Source organism: Bufo bufo, chromosome 6, assembly GCF_905171765.1.
Source record: "Bufo bufo chromosome 6, aBufBuf1.1, whole genome shotgun sequence".
Classification (NCBI taxonomy): domain Eukaryota; kingdom Metazoa; phylum Chordata; class Amphibia; order Anura; family Bufonidae; genus Bufo; species Bufo bufo.
Genome location: NC_053394.1, coordinates 97,138,442 through 97,160,418, shown reverse-complemented (window position 1 = coordinate 97,160,418; position 21,977 = coordinate 97,138,442). Strand labels below are relative to the sequence as shown.

At 43.9% G+C, this 21,977-nt stretch overlaps 2 protein-coding genes across 2 annotated transcripts; both read left to right on the top strand.

Moving 5' to 3' along the window:
• Positions 1–4,159: 4,159 nt before the first annotated feature.
• LOC121005553 (izumo sperm-egg fusion protein 1-like) lies at positions 4,160–7,334 on the top strand. The gene is made up of 11 exons (XM_040438328.1): positions 4,160–4,304; positions 4,387–4,461; positions 4,590–4,673; positions 4,946–4,966; positions 5,361–5,375; positions 5,466–5,549; positions 5,739–5,786; positions 6,172–6,246; positions 6,418–6,518; positions 6,829–6,970; positions 7,195–7,334. The coding sequence occupies exons 1-11, from the start codon at positions 4,160–4,162 to the stop codon at positions 7,332–7,334; spliced, it is 930 nt and encodes a 309-aa protein (XP_040294262.1).
• A 9,260-nt stretch (positions 7,335–16,594) lies between these two features.
• Positions 16,595–20,336, top strand: LOC121005552 (izumo sperm-egg fusion protein 1-like). Its single transcript, XM_040438327.1, has 12 exons — positions 16,595–16,740; positions 16,823–16,897; positions 17,026–17,109; positions 17,383–17,403; positions 17,777–17,791; positions 17,882–17,965; positions 18,155–18,202; positions 18,588–18,662; positions 18,834–18,934; positions 19,245–19,386; positions 19,751–19,928; positions 20,223–20,336. The coding sequence occupies exons 1-12, from the start codon at positions 16,596–16,598 to the stop codon at positions 20,281–20,283; spliced, it is 1,029 nt and encodes a 342-aa protein (XP_040294261.1). The 5' UTR covers position 16,595; the 3' UTR covers positions 20,284–20,336.
• Positions 20,337–21,977: the final 1,641 nt, after the last annotated feature.

Here is a 21,977-nt window from a genome sequence, read left to right as displayed (position 1 = left end):
CGTGATCTGTGCGGACGAGTCCTGAGAATGAGATATGAACCCCATGGAATCTCAGATCACTCCCCAGTCTTTGTTGTGTTTAAGGAGGCTCCAAATACAGGTAGAATTTTTAAACTGAACCCGCACTGGTTTGATGTGATAGGGGAGCAATCCCGAATAGACCAGGATATTCGGGAATTTTGGGACCTTAATGTAGGATCGACACATATTCACTATGTATGGGACGCCTTGAAGGCTCATATAAGGGGCCTATACTTTAGTAAAATTAATAGGTTTAGAACGGAAGCACGCCAAAGTGAACAATAATTGACACACTTAATAAGGAGTTTACGAGCTGCATTAAATGACTTCTATATGGAACAATCTATTAAAGAGTTAAAAGAGGCCAATTTACAGCTCAAGACGCTACTATATAAAAAAGCACAACATAAGCTTCTATTTCAAGGCCAGAATCGTTTTTGCGAATCTGGTAAAACAGGTCGGTTTCTGGCTCGTTTGGTGGCCAACCAGAGGGAGTCTATCAGTATAAGAGAAATTAGGAATTTACAGGGGGCTGGTGTGGACTCTGCAGAGGAGATAAGGGAGGAATTTGCGAGATATTACTCTACCCTCTATAAATCTGAGTCTATGTGTAGTCGGACTGTTATGGATCAATATCTTCAAAAATTAGAGCTCCCCAGTTAGGCTCTCAAGATAGAGAGCATCTGGACTCCCCCATTCTTTTAGAGGAACTCCAGGCGACTCTTCCCTCTCTAAAATATAAATCAGCCCCTGGACCAGACGGATTGCCGTTTGATCTATACAGGTTTCACGCTAGCGCACTCTTGCCGATTCTGCTTCTAGTCCTGAATGAATCTTGCGGATGCGGTGCTTTACCGCCATCATTTGGGGAAGCAGTGATTACCTTGGTTCTGAAAAAGGACAAAGATCCTTGTGATATGGGATCATATAGACCCATATCACTTCTGAATACGGATTATAAGATCTTTGCTAAGATTTTGTCTAACCGTCTAAAGAAGGTCATAGCGGGTTTGGTACACCCTAATCAGACGGGTTTTATTCCGGGACGACAGATACAGATGAGCCTATATAGGGTTTATCTGAATCTGTATGTTGGGGGTAGTATAGACCACTCTATTCTGTCCTTAGACGCTGCAAAGGCGTTTGACAGGATAGAGTGGCCTTTCCTGTGGGCTACAATGTCTCATTTTGGCATCGGGAAGCCCTTTCTGGAAATGACTCAAATGCTATATGCACATCCAGTCGCATGTATTAGTGTCAATGGTATTAGATCTTCCCCCGTTATGATGCGGAGGGGGATGCGACAGGGTTGCCCCCTGTCTCCTCTCCTCTTTACTCTCTTTATTGAACCGTTGGCTTCTCGGATTCGCTTAGACAGACGTATAGACGGCTTTGGAGTTGCGGGCGCGGGCGATAAAATAAGTCTATATGCCGATGACGTGATTCTGTTCTTGGACCAGGGGTGGAAAATTCTCCCATATGTTATAGAGGTAATAGAAGATTTTATGTGGCTGTCATGGCCCATGAACAGGTAGAAACAAGAGTTAGGGACCACTCATGAGACGACCTTGACGCGGTGAGTGGCTTACTTTGCTTTGGCCAAAATATAAACCAATGTCTCATCCAGCATGGAGGGCAGAGTGCTGGATGTAGTGTGCGATCACATTTGCATTTTCCAATAGAAGATTTTGGTAAACTATCAGGCTATAGAATTAACTGGTCAAAATCATCGCTTCTTCGGCTGAACCGCAAGGCTGTAGACGAGGGGAGGCGAGTTCGTGTTTTGGTCCCCAATGATACTTTAGATTATCTGGGGGTTAAGATTGGGCTCCCTATAAATAGGTTTTATGATCTTAATCTGGCCCTGGTTCTGAATAAAGTTAGGGACAAAATCTGTGCTTGGCGGAAGCTGATATTGGCACAGACGGATAGAATAGCTTTGATTAAAATGATTATCCTCCCGATAGTTTTATTTCCGTTGTGTGCCTCACCCATCTGGATAGATGATATCTTTTTTCATAGGTTGGAGGCTATGATTAATGATTTAATTTGGGGAAGGAAGAGTGCGTATAAAGCAGAGATATCTATGGTTGTCGGAGGCAGATGGTGGGCTGTCACTACCCTTTTTTCAAGGTTATTATTTGTGTGCACAGATTCAGCATTGTTGCTGTTTCAAGGAGAGTTTACTTTCACGATATTTAACAAAACTTTTTGATAAACCAGTGGATAATATTTTTGTAGGCCTGGAGAATGGGTCCATGGGAATGAGGAGGTCCTTGTTGATCCCGTGCTCTCTGCAGAGGGTTTGGAACAGATTGAAGAAGACCCTTAAGTCTTCCGGTCCGTTTGGCTTCACCCCTCTGTGGGAGAACAGGGAGCTGGAGGAGTTCTTCAAAGTTACAGATTTTGGTTATTGGGTGCGTAAGGGTATTAACAGGGTGTCTGACCTTTTTTATATGGGTCAGTTTAAATCACTATCGGAGTTTGGTTTTACTGATAGTTCACCATTAGATTTATTTATGTATTCACGTTTGAAACATATATTTAATGCCTCTAGGAATAGAGGCCCTTTTTTTCCACGAGAGAATATATTTTTTGATTTTTGTGACGCTCAGAAATACGAAAAAGTGAAATTATCCAGACTGTATGAAAAACTCCGAATCGCACTGGCAACTATAACACCTTTCAAGAGCACAGTTAAGTGGGAGCAAGAGCTGAATTGCCCCCCACTACAGTGGTCTACTATTTATAGGAATGTGAGAAGGGTGTCAGTTTCCAGTGCGCACAGGTTAATCCAATTTAAGATCCTTCATAGACTTTACTATACGCCTAAAATTCAAGGAAAATTTCCCCAAAATAAAGAGCGGGATTGCTGCTGCTCCAAATGCAGATATATTAACGCGGACTATGTCCACTTGCTTTGGAGCTGCAGCAAAATAAGAAGTTACTGTGATGAGGTTTTCGCTACCCTACAAAGGGAGAGCTCAACGAATTATAACCCAGGGATTCTGATAATGCTCTTTGGAGAATGTGGGTTAGAAGGGGAAGTCCCGGCCCAGGTCAGACGGATTTGGATGCGGGGTTTGATGGTCGCTAAAGCTATATTGATGAAGTATTGGGGCTCTGTCTCCCCGCCCTCAATAAGGGAGTGGGGTGCATATCTTCAGAAAATTAAAGTTTATGAGGACATTGAAAGGAAACGGAGAATTGCACGCAGATCTACATAGCCATAAATTGTTATTATTGTAAACATTAAATGATGGAGTGGACGGCAGCCAATGGGGGGGGGGATATAGTTATTAATATTTATTATTGTGAGGGTGTTCTTGGGATGTTGTATAGAACTTTTCTATTTGTAAAGATGTTTATGTTTGCCATGTCAGGCATACCGTTATGATTATTATTGTCTTATGTACTAACACTATGATTTGGAAAATAAAAATATATATTTAAAAAAAAAAAAAATAAATACCACGATACTTAAGAAACGATGATATCGTCATATTGCCGTTTTATAATACTGCATTATATTGTGGATACCGGTATATTGCCCAACACTAGCAGAACATAACTTGCATATTTCATATAATGATGACACAATTACATTTTCCACCAATCCAATAGCTTTTGTGTTTCAGAGCCTCATTTTCAAATTCCGATAACATCATACAGTGAAATATATGGGTGGTACATGTTCTGTTACCCATGCCTGATATGTATATTCTGTAAAGAATGTCATGATATGTGTTAGTTGTGGCTTAAAAAAAATGTTTTTTAAGTAAACATACTTATTTACTCCCTCAAACATCTCACATTGCAGAGAATTATTTGCATATGATGTCATAATCCCATTTTCCACCAATCCAATTGCTTGTTTCAGAGCCTCATTTGCATATTCTGATGATGTCATAAAGACATTGTCTCTTAACCGGCGCCTGATGCTGTAACCTGTGCAGTGCTGTTGTCTTCTCAGTGGGACATAGTTCTGCTCTCTTGCGTCCTTAGTGATTATTTGCTACAGGAAGCGATTTTACTAAAGATGTCTGGTTCTATCCAGACCATGTGGCTTCTACTGCTCATAACATCTGTCTTCATCGGACAGTCTCTCTGTTGCATACCATGCGACTCCAGAGGGAAAATGGCTATGGAAGAATTCAACACCTTTATCAAAAGCCAAGTCGATGACATTGACTCAATAGAAGCCTATGTCAACATCAAGCGGTTTGCCAAAGTCACCGAGAAAAAAGTCCTGAACTACCTTGAGGATGAAGTCGGCATACTGGGTACTTATATTATTACTATTATCTTAATTTCATATAATCTATAGATAGATAGATAATTATTGTACCATTATTTTACTTCCAGATAAATATGCTATATCCGAAATTGCGTCTGAATATAAAAAATCTGTGGACGTCATCCAGGATATAGATTTTAAGGGTAAGTACAATATTTTATACGTAGGTGGAAATTCTACTTCTCTTATTAATAGGAATTAGTGTGTTGGGGGCTCAGACTGATAGATGAGGGGATCGGACTCTCATTCTTCTCCTCTTTATATATCTTAGAGATCCAGCTTCTTCACATCATTGGACTCCATTTCCAGCGACTCAAAGAAAAGCTCAAGGTTATCGTCCAGGACTCAAACCAACGTAAGTGGAATCTTCTTCTGTCTACCATTGTACTTATCTTCTACGTGTCTGGTAGGTTGTCAGAGAGGATGTTTTCAACTTGTTATCCTTTCCCTACAGCCTAGTGACAGGAGGGAGCGATTGTAATAAAATGTTCTATACTGGGAATTGCTATGCGTGCAGTTTTCTTTTGTATTATTGCAGAGTTATAGATAGAGCCCCATATACAGGGGATTTCTGTTCTCTATTGTTCTCTATTAGTAATTCTGCTTTTCTTCATTTCTCACTTTTAGGGAGGTGTCCAAATAAACAAGGTGAGTTCTTCTAGATATAACACCTGCTATAATATGACATATAAATGTATTACACACACAGGCCTCTTGTAGTAATAGTAATGTAGACCCAAACTAGAGATCCCCACAGCCACCAATCAGATCACTGCTGTTATCTCCTACCCTGTACTGGACATATGAAAGCCAGCACCTGATTGGCTGCCAGGAATGTTTGCACTAGGAGCTGCTGCGTTCTATAGAGGCCCGGACCGTTCTGAGGCGGCTCAGAGATTTCTGTCAATGGAAATCTAGAAAACAAAGTGACGAACACAGAGGCACTGACATCATGTAATAATAAGGAGACCCAGAGATTAGAGGTTTCTGAGTCTGACAATGAGAACGGTCAGCAATGTCTTCTTTCTTCTCCATTCCTCAGGTGCAGACAGCTGTGGTAAGTACATTTTATACCAGATTCAGCTTCCTGTCATTATTATTATTATCTATAAGATTGGACGGTTATAACACAAGTGCATTTCCCCAGGATTAATGGTGCAAACCTACATCAACTGTCAGACCTGCGCCGAGGAGAAGGTTGTCTGCGCCGGGGGCCCTCCAAAAAATCAAGGTACAGTATAAGATTTTTATCATAGGCCAGAGTAACTAGAATTACACTATATAATGCATGCCAATGGACCTTTCCCACTAGTGTGTGTAAACTGTGGGTACTGTGCCTATTATACAGAGGTGAGCAGCACTACATAGGCACTTTACACAGCACTCGCTGACTATTATATGATGTCTCCTCTTTTCACAGACTACTTGGAGAGATGCAGCTGCCTGTGCACCTCCAACAGATGTTTTGGTAAAGTAGAAGTTTCTATTCTTATATCTACATTCATATAGTACATTAGTAAATATATAGGACCCGAAATCCTCACCGTACACTAAATATACCAGTCACTGGTATACACCAAATATACCAGTCACTGGTATACACCAAAGCAGGAGGATATTTACATTAATATGATTCAGTCCATAGACTTCCCAAAGCAGGAGGATATTTACATTAATATGATTCAGTCCATAAGCAGGCTAGAAGGGTGATTTGTGGCAGCCTGTACAGTATCCTGTCCATGTGCAGGTGACAGAGGGGTGATAGATACCAGCACATGATTATCATATTTATTCTAATATTATAAGTGTCTTTAATGCTCGGCTCACATTTCATTTCTTTCTTCTTTTCTCAGATCTGAAAACTGGACGGTCCTGCTCTCCATGTAAAGATCACAAGTCTCACCTGGCAGAGACTGTAAACTGTGGAGGTGAGGAGATAGCAGAATATAACCAGTTACTATCAGTCTCCTCTATGATGGCCGTATTTCCTATTAGGTCTTATAGAAGGAGACGTGTTATTGAGACAACCCCTAAATGTAGGACAGAATATCTACACAATTACTTCTATAATATCTTCTTTCATTTTCCTGTTTTTCTAGAGATAAATATAAAAATCCCAGAATATGAAGAACTAATTCTGGACTGTACTTTTGAATGGTACGCAAGGCTGGAGGACACCTATAACAACGTGTTCACCCTGGTAAGTACAATGCAGGGTAAAATTGGCAGATTGTTCAGTTTGAGTTATACGACCATAATGTTAAGGCAGCGCTTCCCAAACGTATTCCTTTCATTACTCAAAAACCACTTAGCAGAAAGTCCTTTCACCCAATATCATCACCAGGCTGCTCAATATGGTCTAAAATCAGACTTTCTGTCATGTCAGCAAATTATCATCAGCAATTTTCTAAATTTTTGTCTTAATGATATGACTATGTAAATTACTAATATTATATTATAAATAGTTGTGATATCTGAGGCTCTGATAATTCTCCATATTTTTTCTATAGCCTCGTGAACACAATCCTAAAATCACCCGGGAGCCCTATCTAGTGATCAAGGGCGTACAGATGGGGGACTCCGGACTGTACACGTGTACCACCATCCTGGACTCTGAGGTGCCAGTGAGTAAGATCACATATAACGTGGCAGGTAAGGACATATTATTACTGGCACTATGCTGAGTGGTAATTCTTAGATACACGGGATTCATATCTACTTGTGGGTGAAAATTAGTGAGAAAGGATCTAGTTCTGAAAATCTGAATTGTCACCTATAATGTGGGGCTATTTTACATTAGTATTTGTAAGGAAAAAACCTATAATGGAAAGATTTTAGCCATTTCTGTATTTTGGAGCCACTTTTGGTTTTGACAGTGCTTCTGAGCCTCCATGATGCAGACGATTCTGATATTCTGACATATATTTCATGTTTTTTCATGTATAAGATACACTACAATGTCATTATCGTTCTCTTCATGGAATTAACTATTAATGTAATTGTTTTCTTCATTTAGTTATCAGCGAATCGGAACAGGCGACAAAAAAATACCATCCTCGCCCTACACTTCCTGATGTGCTTGACATCACAGCGCCTGAGCCGCCACTTCTAGAGGAGCTACAGAACAACAATGCTTCCCTCATAGCAATATCTGTGGCCGGCTCCGTCACCATCATGCTGATCGCTGGCATATGGTAGGTAGCATCTATAAGATACTCTGTGGAACAGGCGTAGTATTTTAGATAAATATTACACATTACACAGTGTAAACTTAGTCCAGGCAGTCACTGGATGCTCCAGATTTATCACAATACTGAACGCTTCATGATAAATTTGGTGCATATTACAAGGCCAGACATGTTATAATGTCAGTGGACTGATAAGCAGCTAATGTAAGAAAAAACATTGGAGGATCTGTGCACACATTTCACTCAGAGCTGACATGTAAGTAGCAAATATCAAATAACTGATAGATTTTCTTTTTTCAGCATCTGCATGTTCTGGAGGAAAATGAAATCTAGAGAGCCTCTGGAAAAAGAGCCAGTGTGAAGGCGAACCGTCAAGCACCATCCTGTACTGCCACCTGCCAGGAAAAAAAAAATAAATGAAAATTTTAACCCTTCCCCAAAAACAAAAAAACTTTAAAAAAAAACTTCCCTTCCCCATTTCTGCCTTCACTTTCTCTCCCTACTCCCCCTCCATTAAAATAAAAATAAAAAAATGTTTCCCAAAAAATAAAAAATTCTCTTCCCTTCCCCTTTTCTTCCCTCCCCTTTTTCCCTTAAAAATAAAAAAAATAAAAATATGCAAAAAATCTTGACTGCAGCATTTCATTTCCCATTCCTTACCTGCCTATATGTCACATAAGAACTACAAAGACTATGGCCGCTTTCCCACGGGCGTGTGTGCCCCGTGGTCGTGCTGCGGCCCGCAATGCAGGAGCACAGTCCGTGGGGCAGCCGCAGCGGATCGCGGACCCATTCACTTGAATGGTTCCGCGATCCGGCCGTTCCGCAAAATGATAGGACATGTTCTATCTTTTTGCGGAACGGAAGTACGGGACGAAACCCCACGGAAGCACTCCGTAGTGCTTTCATAGGGTTCTGTTCCGTGCTTCCATTCCGCACCATTCCGCATCTCTGGATTTGCGGACCCATTGAAGTGAATGGGTCCGCATCTGTGATGAGGAATGCCCACGGAAGGGCACCCGTGTATTGCGGATCCACAAATGCGGTCTGCAATATGGCAACGGGGCGCACACGCCCGTGGGAAAGAGGCCTATATCAGAGATAGATCAGGAGGATGGAGTCTCTTCTTGTTATTCTTAACACCAGCGCCAGTTTCAAGATCTATAGTCATATAACTTATGGTTTGACTGAGCGGAAACATGTCTTTATTAGAAAACCTTCCTAAATCTAGATGACTAACTTCACGCACCTGGGCTCCAATGTAAAATACCTAACAGGGCCATGAACTATCATGTGTGGTGTACAACACTGGTCTACTCATATGGGACATGTGGACCTTTTGGACCCTCTCAGATTAAAAGGCCTAGGGTGTGACCTTTGCTGGGGGAAAAAGATGTGGGATGTCGCATAGTCGAGCTCGTCTTCTTTCTTCTTCTTCTTGCAGGACCTGGCTGGAAAAGGACCTTCGGTGACGTCATTGCGCTCACCACGTGGTGAGCACGGTGACGTCAGCGCCGGTCCTGCTGAATGAAGATAGAAGAACCTTCTATCTTCATTCAGCAGGACCTGCGCTGACATCACCGCGCTCACCACGTGGTGAGCGCGATGACGTCACTGAAGGTCCTTTTCCAGCCAGGATCTGCAAGAAGAAGAAGAAAGAAGATGAGCTCGACTATGCGATCAAGTGGATGAGGTAAGTTGCATTTTTTTTTATTTTTAACCCCACAATGGACCTTTTACTTAGCATTCAGAATTAAAGAATGCTATTATTTTCCATTATAACCATGTTATAATGGAAAATAATAAAGTAATTGGGGTCCCTGGTAACTCATCCCTTGTCTCCTTTGCAACCATGTGTGAATGTGGATGCTTGCGATTTTCACACATCCCCGTTCATTTCTATGGGGCCTGCTTTGCGTGAAAAACGCAGAATATAGAACATGCTGCGATTTTCACGCAACGCACAAGTGATGCGTGAAAATCACCGCTCATCTGAACAGCCCCATTGAAGTGAATTCGTCCGGATTCAGTGCGGGTGCAATGTGTTCACCTCACGCATTGCACCCGCGCTGAATTCTTGCCTGTGTGAAAGGGGCCTTACTGTTTCCGATCTGCAAAAAACGTATTGCATAAGGAAACGATACGGATATGTTTTGTGGAATAACGAAACAGAAGAGGACTTAAATCAGAGAAAAAAAATAGATACGGAACAACGGATCCAGGAAAAACGGACCGCTAAACAACGGTCGTGTGCATGAGCCCTAAGTCAAGTAGTGTAGTTCTTTTTCATTTGGCGGCCCACGTGGCGTCCCATGTGTTGGTTTGCTCACTCGTTCTTTGACACAGTGCACTGTCTATTTCAGTGCACTGGTTGGGCGTCCAAGAAAATCAATATAACAATATAACAAAATAATAGCAAAGACAAGTGCACTCTGTGGTCTTACTAAACCCTCAAACTGATTTTAAAATTGAGAGACTAGCCAACATATCCTACGGTGTAGGACATGTCTGAGCCCGAGCACCGCGCCAAGGTTTCTCAAGTAGCTCGGGGACCTAACACTCACCTACCTGGGCCTATGTGGGCAATACCAGGAGCCAGTGGGCAAATTACAGGAGCATGAGGCCGACTCACAAACAACTCACCAGTTACCTCCAGCATGTGACCATGCTAGCAATGGGAGGAGGGAGGAGTCACTCATGCTCCTGTAATTTGCCCACTGGCTCCTGGTATTGCCCACATAGGCCCAGGTAGGTGATTGTTAGGTCCCCGAGCTACTTGAGAAACCTTGGCGTGGTGCTCGGGCTCAGACATGTCCTACACCGTAGGATATGTTGGCTAATCTCTTAATTTTAAAATCAGTTTGAGGGTTTAGTAAGACCGCAGAGTGCACCCGTCTTTGCTATTATTTTGTTATATTGTTATATAATTGCTATCTTGTGTAGGATGTCTATTGTGGTACTTTGGTTCACTGCGGTCATCCTCCACTGTATGCATTTTTGCTGGGGATCGTCATTAGCAATGGGCCACAAGTGCAGGATCTGCTCCCCTATATATATGCACAACTGCATGTGGGTTTGAGCACCTCCTGCTTGTTTAATACCACGCCATTCTTTTCAGTTTGTATATATAGAGATTCCTGGAGGTGTATAAACTCCAATTTAAATGTGCCTGCTTTCCATCTACAGGCTACATTTAGGTGCACCTGTGAGGCCTGGGCCTTATCAGCCAGTCTTGAGTGGGACTCGCAGACTCCTCCCTCCTCCCATTGCTAGCATGGTCACATGCTGGAGGTAACTGGTGAGTTGTTTGTGAGTCGGCCTCATGCTCCTGTAATCTGCCCACTGGCTCCTGGTATTGCCCACATAGGCCCAGGTAGGTGAGTGTTAGGTCCCCGAGCTACTTGAGAAACCTTGGCGCGGTGCTCGGGCTCAGACATGTCCTACACCGTAGGATATGTTGGCTAATCTCTCAATTTTAAAATCAGTTTGAGGGTTTAGTAAGACCGCAGAGTGCACCTGTCCTTGCTGAGTTTGCTTTAAATAACCATCGCCAGGAGTCCTCTGATAAGTCGCAATTTTTTGGTGCATATGGGTTTCATCCGCAGTTTGGGACATTCTCTGGAAAGGGGTCTTCTGGTTTACCTGATGAGGAGAGATTTTCCTCGTCTTTGTCGTTTGATTGGCAAAAGATTCAGGGTAATCTGAAGAGGATGACTGAGAGATATAAGCGTGTGGCGGATAAGAGACGTGTGCCTGGTCCGGACCTGAATGTGGGTGATCTGGTGTGGTTGTCCACAAAGAATATCAAACTGAAGGTTCCCTCCTGGAAGTTGGGTCCTAAGTTTATTGGGCCTTACAAGATCTTGTCCGTCATCAATGCCGTTGCCTTCCGACTTCCTCAGACTTGGAAGATCCATAATGTTTTTCACAAGTCCCTATTAAAACCTTATGTCCAACCCACTGTACCCTCCTCTTTGCCTCCTCCTCTGATTATTGTTGATGGTAATCTTGAATTTCAGATCTCTAGGATTGTGGATTCTCGCATTATCCGCGGTTCTCTCCAGTACCTTGTTCATTGGGAGGGTTATGGTCCTGAGGAGAGGATGTGGGTCCCAGTGGCGGACATTAAGGCCACTCGTCTCATTAGGGCTTTCCATAGGTCTCATCCTGAGAAGGTGTGCTCTGAGTGTCCGGAGTCCACCCGTAGAGGGAGGGTTACTGTCACCGCCACTTCTGTGAGAAGGTCTGGCAGACGTTCTTCTCTACCTCTTGTATGATGTTCTTTGTTTTGGTTTCACTTTCTCATCTCCTTTCTTTCTGCCAGGTGTCACTTATTTAGACATAATCGTCTTCCTTTATATTCCCTCCCATACTGCCTCACTTTGCGGTTTATACTACTTCCTGGATTAGGTGTTCACTGCTGGAGGCTTCGTCTGCTGTTTGCTCAGATAAGTCCTTTACTTTATTGTGTTCGCTTGCTGGCTTGATTCTAGGTGACCCTGACTCCCTCACTATTATAGGGTTTTCAGATGTCACACAGGCTTAGGTACGTGGGCATGCAATCGTCTACCATCGAGACCCTTGTATGTGCATAGCAGTCAGGGAGAGCTGTTAGGGTTTTTTTAGGGCTCACCTAATAGCTCCTTAGTGTGGGATCAAGCCAGTCGCTCGTTTATTTATAAGTTCCAGCTATCTGCAAATCTCATCCATGACATTCAGCTGTCATTCCCGTAAATAGGAGTTGAGCTTCAGTGCAAATGCATGGCCGCTATACCATACACAGAGCTGTGCTGTGCTCCGTACACAGTATAATTTCTGGAGCAGTGGCTACATGAATCAGCTAATCAGATTCAGACCCCCACCGATCTGATATTGATGACCCATCATGAATATAGCTCATCAATATCTGCAAATGCAGTGGCCTTATATTTGTAATATATAACATGTAACATGTTATGTGATGTACTAGTAATGTGATGCACGAGTATACAGTGCAGATATTGGAACATCACATTGCAGTACATATACATAATATACACAGTGGCGTAGCTATAGGGGTCGCAATTGCGACTGGGCCCCTAAGTCAGAGGGGCCCATGGGGCCTCCTCCAGGAGAGATAGATGTGGCAGCGGGCAGCATCGCTATAGCAGCGCCACTGGGCCCGGTCCGCCTGCTGAGGATGCGGCCTTACCCCCTCCCCGATCCCCCTTCCCATCATTGGTTGCAGCGGCAGTTCCGATCGGAGTCCCAGCAGTGTAATGGCAGCCAGGACGCTACTGAAATCCTGGCTGCCATGGCCAGTTACTCTGCAGCATACTTACATGCGCTGCCGCCGGGCGCTCCTCCTTCTTGTAACTCATCACAGTTCTGTGCGGCGCATTGCTATAAGCATAAGCAATGCGCCGCACAGACCTGTAAGTTACAAGAAAAAGGAGCGCCCGGCGGCCACCGCGCAAGTAAGTATTCTGCTGACTAACTGACCATGGCAGCCAGGACTTCAGTAGCGTCCTGGCTGCCATGGTAACCGATCGGAGCCCCAGCATTACACTGCTGGGACTCCGATTGGAACTGCCGCTGCCACCAATGATGGGGGCGGGGGGTTGGGGGAGGGCGCACTGCCCACAATGATTATAATACTGGGGGGGAGGGCTTGCACTGCCCACCAATGATTATAATACTGGGGGGGCGCACTGCCCACCAATGATTTTATTACTGGGGGGAGGGCTTGCACTGCCCACCAATGATTATAATACTGGGGGGGGCGCACTGCCCACCAATGATTTTATTACCGGGGAGAGGGCGCACTGCCCACTAATGATTTTAATGCTGGGGGGGGAGGGCTTGCACTGCCCACCAGTGATTATAATACTGGAGGGGGCGCACTGCCCACCAATGATTTTAATACCGGCGAGGGCGCACTGCCCACCAATGATTTTAATACAGGGGGGGGGGGGGGGGGCACTGCCCACCAATGATTTTAAAACCGGGGAGGGTGCACTGCCCACCAATGATTTTAATACCGGGGAGGGTGCACTGGGGGCTGATTGAGAGGCACTGGAGGCTGATGGAGAGGCATTGACTGGGGGCTGCTGGTGAGAGGCACTGGGAGCTGATTGAGAGGCACTGGGAGCTGATTGAGAGGCACTGGGGACTGATTGAGAGGCACTGGGGACTGATTGAGAGGCACTGGGGGCTGGTGAGAGGCACTGGGGGCTGGTGAGAGGCACTGGGGGCTAATGGAGAGGCACTGGGGGCTGGCGAGAGGCTGGCACATGATAAGGGGGGCTACTGACACATGATAAGGGGACTACTGGCACATAAGGGGGACTACTGGCACATAAGGGGGGCTACTGGCCCATAAGGGGGCTATTGGCACATAAGGGGGCTATTGGCACATAAGGGGGCTATTGGCACATAAGGGGGGCTACTGGCACATAAGGGGGGCTACTGGCACATTGGGGGGGCTACTGGCACATGATATGGGGGCACTCTGGCTACTGGCACATGATATGGGGGGCTCTGGCTACTGGCACATGATATGGGGGGCTCTGGCTACTGGCACATGATGGTGGGGGGGCTCTTATTTCTGGCACATGATTGGGGGCACTCTGGCTACTGGCACATGATATGGGGGGCTCTGGCTACTGACACATGATATGGGGGGGCTCTGGCTACTGGCACATGATGGTGGGGGGGCTCTTATTACTGGCACATGATTGGGGGCATCTATGGGGGCACATCTTACTGCAGATTATTGGGGGGCACTATAGGGGCATCTACTGAGGCTAAAAAGAAGATATTTTATATGGGGGGCTCTGTATAGGGGCATTTTATACTGGGACACATTATGGTGGGTACTATGGGGAAGGGGGGGAGCACTATGGGGGTCATCTACGGGGGCACTGAGAAGGGGTATTTTATATTGGCACATTATGGAAACATTAGCTCAACTGGGGGCATTACAAAGGGGTATGTTTTGCATATTATAAGGAGAATTATTACTACTGGGGGGGGCATTATGGTGGGCTTTATTACTCCCCCATGGTATGACCCCCTAGTAGCAGCACCAGCCTCTCCCTGCTCTGCTATCCCTCTGCCCCTTCTCCAAATCCTTATTATGAAATCTTTCTCATTAGGATAAAGCACAACATCAGCTCCGCCGAGCCCCCGGCCAAAGTGTGGAAGTGGCGTCCGAGATCCCCAAGGGCCAAGTCAAGTAACTGTAAGTTTTTATGGGGGTTCTACAAAAGAGCTATCGTGGGGCAAAGTTCATATTCGTGTTTACACACGTGTTTTAAAATGAATGCTTTCTCCTATTATAAACAAGTAAATAATGACGCAATGCTGTGGGGCTGGTGTGCAACTTTTTCCAGGGCTGGTTTTTATCCCCAGTCCGGTTCTGGCCAGCACCCTTCAGGCCAAGCCAGCCAGCACCCCTCAGGCCAAGCCTGCAAAGCACCCCTGAGGCCAAGCCAGCCAGCACCCCTGAGGCCAAGCCTGCCAGCACCCGTGAGGCCAAGCCTGCCAGCACCCGTGAGGCCAAGCCTGTCAGCACCCCTGAGTCTTCAGAACTGTAAGTAAATTATATATAAGGGGAGCTTATAATATGAAAGAGACGAATTATGTCTGAACAGACATACAGTATAGTGCAAATTCCAGTTTTTTTTAATGTTTTATGTTGCACTGAATTTTCTGAGGGGGGAGGGGTGGCAGTGGATCTTGAGGGAGTTCCCACACTTTTTTCTCAGGACTTGACCCCTGGAGTGGTCCCGCAGTCTGGGTGGCAGTTCTGACTAGTCCTACTTAAATACACAGACATTTAGAGTCATACATTTCCTACACTGGCACAAATGCGTTGCCAGTGACCAACTGTCTGTGCTCAGTCCTACACGTAACCGTCGTAAGTGCATGAGGACCTGCGGATGTGGCGGCGAGGTCTGAGAGGTATGTGGGGGTGGGAGATCCGGGAGGGGGCCCATAATTTTTTTTTTGCTATGGGGCCCAGTCATTTCTAGCTACGCCCCTGAATATACAGTATATTACTTGGGCAGCATGTACCACCATCAGTCCAGGGCAGCTGAGGGCCTGGGTGGACAAGTGAGGCAGGCTGAAGCTGAGGGCAGCAGCTAGAAGGCCCCTGGCATTGACTGACAGATGATGGCCCCACTCAGCAGCCTGGCAGCAGGACACAGGAGTGAGGCAGAGCATCAGCCTAGCTCCGCACTGGCAGTTGCTGTGAAGTCAGCCGCGGCGCCCATATGCTAGGTGATGTCGCTGTGACACAGACAGCTACGTTCTGACGTTTGCCAGCCTCAAGATTAAGAGAATATCACGTGAGTCAGTCCTTAACCACCAGCTTTCATTATAGGTCTTCCATACCTACCTATAATGGAAGCGGCCACCCCTATGATGTCATTAAATACCACGATACTTAAGAAACGATGATATCGTCATATTGCCGTTTCATAATACTGCATTATATTGTGGATACCGGTATATTGCCCAACACTAGCAGAACATAACTTGCATATTTCATATAATGATGACACAATTACATTTTCCACCAATCCAATAACTTTTGTGTTTCAGAGCCTCATTTTCAAATTCCGATAACATCATACAGTGGAATTTACGGGTGGTACATGTTCTGTTACCCATGCCTGATATGTATATTCTGTAAAGAATGTCATGATATGTATTAGTTGTGGCTTAAAAAAAATGTTTTTTAAGTGAACATACTTATTTACTCCCTCAAACATCTCACGTTCCAGAGAATTATTTGCATATGATGTCATAATCCCATTTTCCACCAATCCAATTGCTTGTTTCAGAGCCTCATTTGCATATTCTGATGATGTCATAAAGACATTGTCTCTTAACCGGCGCCTGATGCTGTAACCTGTGCAGTGCTGTTGTCTTCTCAGTGGGACATAGTTCTGCTCTCTTGCGTCCTTAGTGATTATTTGCTACAGGAAGCGATTTTACTAAAGATGTCTGGTTCTATCCAGACCATGTGGCTTCTACTGCTTGTAACATCTGTCTTCATCGGACAGTCTCTCTGTTGCATACCATGCGACTCCAGAGGGAAAATGGCTATGGAAGAATTCAACACCTTTATCAAAAGCCAAGTCGATGACATTGACTCAATAGAAGCCTATGTCAACATCAAGCGGTTTGCCAAAGTCACCGAGAAAAAAGTCCTGAACTACCTTGAGGATGAAGTCGGCATACTGGGTACTTATATTATTACTATTATCTTAATTTCATATAATCTATAGATAGATAGATAATTATTGTACCATTATTTTACTTCCAGATAAATATGCTATATCCGAAATTGCGTCTGAATATAAAAAATCTGTGGACGTCATCCAGGATATAGATTTTAAGGGTAAGTACAATATTTTATACGTAGGTGGAAATTCTACTTCTCTTATTAATAGGAATTAGTGTGTTTGGGGCTCAGACTGATAGATGAGGGGATCGGACTCTCATTCTTCTCCTCTTTATATATCTTAGAGATCCAGCTTCTTCACATCATTGGACTCCATTTCCAGCGACTCAAAGAAAAGCTCAAGGTTATCGTCCAGGACTCAAACCAACGTAAGTGGAATCTTCTTCTGTCTACCATTGTACTTATCTTCTAGGTGTCTGGTAGGTTGTCAGAGAGGATGTTTTCAACTTGTTATCCTTTCCCTACAGCCTAGTGACAGGAGGGAGCGATTGTAATAAAATGTTCTATACTGGGAATTGCTATCCGTGCAGTTTTCTTTTGTATTATTGCAGTGTTATAGATAGAGCACTCATATACAGGGGATTTCTGTTCTCTATTGTTCTCTATTAGTAATTCTGCTTTTCTTCATTTCTCACTTTTAGGGAGGTGTCCAAATAAACAAGGTGAGTTCTTCTAGATATAACACCTGCTATAATATGACATATAAATGTATTACACACACAGGCCTCTTGTAGTAATAGTAATGTAGACCCAAACTAGAGATCCCCACAGCCACCAATCAGATCACTGCTGTTATCTCCTACCCTGTACTGGACATATGAAAGCCAGCACCTGATTGGCTGCCAGGAATGTTGCACTAGGAGCTGCTGCGTTCTATAGAGGCTCAGAGATTTCTGTCAATGGAAATCTAGAAAACAAAGTGACGAACACAGAGGCACTGACATCATGTAATAATAAGGAGACCCAGAGATTAGAGGTTTCTGAGTCTGACAATGAGAACGGTCAGTAATGTCTTCTTTCTTCTCCATTCCTCAGGTGCAGACAGCTGTGGTAAGTACATTTTATACTAGATTCAGCTTCCTGTCATTATTATTATTATCTATAAGATTGGACGGTTATAACACAAGTGCATTTCCCCAGGATTAATGGTGCAAACCTACATCAACTGTCAGACCTGCGCCGAGGAGAAGGTTGTCTGCGCCGGGGGCCCTCCAAAAAATCAAGGTACAGTATAAGATTTTTATCATAGGCCAGAGTAACTAGAATTACACTATATAATGCATGCCAATGGACCTTTCCCACTAGTGTGTGTAAACTGTGGGTACTGTGCCTATTATACAGAGGTGAGCAGCACTACATAGGCACTTTACACAGCACTCGCTGACTATTATATGATGTCTCCTCTTTTCACAGACTACTTGGAGAGATGCAGCTGCCTGTGCACCTCCAACAGATGTTTCGGTAAAGTAGAAGTTTCTATTCTTATATCTACATTCATATAGTACATTAGTAAATATATAGGACCCCAAATCCTCACCGTACACTAAATATACCAGTCACTGGTAAACACCAAATATACCAGTCACTGGTATACACCAAAGCAGAAGGATATTTACATTAATATGATTCAGTCCATAGACTTCCCAAAGCAGGAGGATATTTACATTAATATGATTCAGTCCATAAGCAGGCTAGAAGGGTGATTTGTGGCAGCCTGTACAGTATCCTGTCCATGTGCAGGTGACAGAGGGGTGATAGATACCAGCACATGATTATCATATTTATTCTAATATTATAAGTGTCTTTAATGCTCGGCTCACATTTCATTTCTTTCTTCTTTTCTCAGATCTGAAAACTGGACGGTCCTGCTCTCCATGTAAAGATCACAAGTCTCACCTGGCAGAGACTGTAAACTGTGGAGGTGAGGAGATAGCAGAATATAACCAGTTACTATCAGTCTCCTCTATGATGGCCGTATTTCCTATTAGGTCTTATAGAAGGAGACGTGTTATTGAGACAACCCCTAAATGTAGGACAGAATATCTACACAATTACTTCTATAATATCTTCTTTCATTTTCCTGTTTTTCTAGAGATAATTATAAAAATCCCAGAATATGAAGAACTAATTCTGGACTGTACTTTTGAATGGTACGCAAGGCTGGAGGACACCTATAACAACGTGTTCACCCTGGTAAGTACAATGCAGGGTAAAATTGGCAGATGGTTCAGTTTGAGTTATACGACCATAATGTTAAGGCAGCGCTTCCCAAACGTATTCCTTTTATTACTCAAAAACCACTTAGCAGAAAGTCCTTTCACCCAATATCATCACCAGGCTGCTCAATATGGTCTAAAATCAGACTTTCTGTCATGTCAGCAAATTATCATCAGCAATTTTCTAAATTTTTGTCTTAATGATATGACTATGTAAATTACAAATATTATATTATAAATAGTTGTGATATCTGAGGCTCTGATAATTCTCCCTATTTTTTCTATAGCCTCGTGAACACAATCCCAAAATCACCCGGGAGCCCTATCTAGTGATCAAAGGCGTACAGATGGGGGACTCCGGACGGTACACGTGTACCACCATCCTGGACTCTGAGGTGCCAGTGAGTAAGATCACCTATAACGTGGCAGGTAAGGACATATTATTACTGGCACTATGCTGGTTGGTAATTCTTAGATACACGGGATTCATATCTACTTGTGGGTGATAATTAGTGAGAAAGGATCTAGTTCTGAAAATCTGAATTGTCACCTATAATGTGGGGCTATTTTACATTAGTATTTGTAAGGAAAAAACCTATAATGGAAAGATTTTAGCCATTTCTGTATTTTGGAGCCACTTTTGGTTTTGACAGTGCTTCTGAGCCTCCATGATGCAGACGATTCTGATATTCTGACATATATTTCATATTCTTTCATGTATAAGATACACTACAATGTCATTATCGTTCTCTTCATGGAATTAACTATTAATGTAATTGTTTTCTTCATTTAGTTATCAGCGAATCGGAACAGGCGACAAAAAAATACCATCCTCGCCCTACACTTCCTGATGTGCTTGACATCACAGCGCCTGAGCCGCCACTTCTAGAGGAGCTACAGAACAACAATGCTTCCCTCATAGCAATATCTGTGGCCGGCTCCGTCACCATCATGCTGATCGCTGGCATATGGTAGGTAGCATCTATAAGATACTCTGTGGAACAGGCGTAGTATTTTAGATAAATATTACACATTACACAGTGTAAACTTAGTCCAGGCAGTCACTGGATGCTCCAGATTTATCACAATACTGAACGCTTCATGATAAATTTGGCGCATATTACAAGGCCAGACATGTTATAATGTCAGTGGACTGATAAGCAGCTAATGTAAGAAAAAACATTGGAGGATCTGTGCACACATTTCACTCAGAGCTGACATGTAAGTAGCAAATATCAAATAACTGATAGATTTTCTTTTTTCAGCATCTGCATGTTCTGGAGGAAAATGAAATCTAGAGAGCCTCTGGAAAAAGAGCCAGTGTGAAGGCGAACCGTCAAGCACCATCCTGTACTGCCACCTGCCAGGAAAAAAAAAAAAAATAATTTTTAACCCTTCCCCAAAAACAAAAAAACTTTTAAAAAAAACTTCCCTTCCCCATTTCTGCCTTCACTTACTCTCCCTACTCCCACTCCATAAAAAAATAAAAATAAAAAAATGTTTCCCAAAAAATAAAAAATTCTCTTCCCTTCCCCTTTTCTTCCCTCCCCTTTTTCCCTTAAAAATAAAAAAAATTAAAATATACAAAAAATCTTGACTGCAGCATTTAATTTCCCATTCCTTACCTGCCTATATGTCACATAAGAACTACAAAGACTATGGCCTCTTTCCCACGGGCGTGTGTGCCCCGTGGTCGTGCTGCGGCCCGCATAATGCGGGCCGCAATGCAGGAGCACAGTCCGTGGGGCAGCCGCAGCGGATCGCGGACCCATTCACTTGAATGGTTCCGCGATCCGGCCGTTCTGCAAAATGATAGGACATGTTCTATCTTTTTGCGGAACGGAAGTACGGGACGAAACTCCACGGAAGCACTCTGTAGTGCTTTCATAGGGTTCTGTTCTGTGCTTCCATTCCGCACCATTCCGCATCTCTGGATTTGCGGACCCATTGAAGTGAATGGGTCCGCATCCGTGATGAGGAATGCCCACGGAAGGGCACCCGTGTATTGCGGATCCACAAATGCGGTCAGCAATACGGCAACGGGGCGCACATGCCCGTGGGAAAGAGGCCTATATCAGAGATAGATCAGGAGGATGGAGTATCTTCTTGTTATTCTTAACACCAGCGCCAGTTTCAAGATCTATAGTCATATAACTTATGGTTTGACTGAGCGGAAACATGTCTTTATTAGAAAACCTTCCTAAATCTAGATGACTAACTTCAAGCACCTGGGCTCCAATGTCTAGGGTGTGACCTTTGCTGGGGGAAAAAGATGTGGGATGTCGCATAGTCGAGCTCGTCTTCTTTCTTCTTCTTCTTGCAGGACCTGGCTGGAAAAGGACCTTCGGTGACGTCATCGCGCTCACCACGTGGTGAGCACGGTGACGTCAGCGCCGGTCCTGCTGAATGAAGATAGAAAAACCTTCTATCTTCATTCAGCAGGACCTGCGCTGACATCACCGCGCTCACCACGTGGTGAGCGCGATGACGTCACTGAAGGTCCTTTTCCAGCCAGGTTCTGCAAGAAGAAGAAGAAAGAAGACGAGCTCGACTATGCGATCAAGTGGATGAGGTGAGTTGCATATTTTTTTTATTTTTAACCCCACAATGGACCTTTTACTTAGCATTCAGAATTAAAGAATGCTATTATTTTCCATTATAACCATGTTATAATGGAAAATAATAAAGTAATTGGGGTCCCTGGTAACTCATCCCTTGTCTCCTTAGCAACCATGTGTGAATGTGGATGCTTGCGATTTTCACACATCCCCGTTCATTTCTATGGGGCCTGCTTTGCGTGAAAAACGCAGAATATAGAACATGCTGCGATTTTCACGCAACGCACAAGTGATGCGTGAAAATCACAGCTCATCTGAACAGCTTCATTGAAGTGAATTCGTCCGGATTCAGTGCGGGTGCAATGTGTTCACCTCACGCATTGCACCCGCGCTGAATTCTTGCCCGTGTGAAAGGGGCCTTACTGTTTCCGATCTGCAAAAAACGTATTGCATAAGGAAACG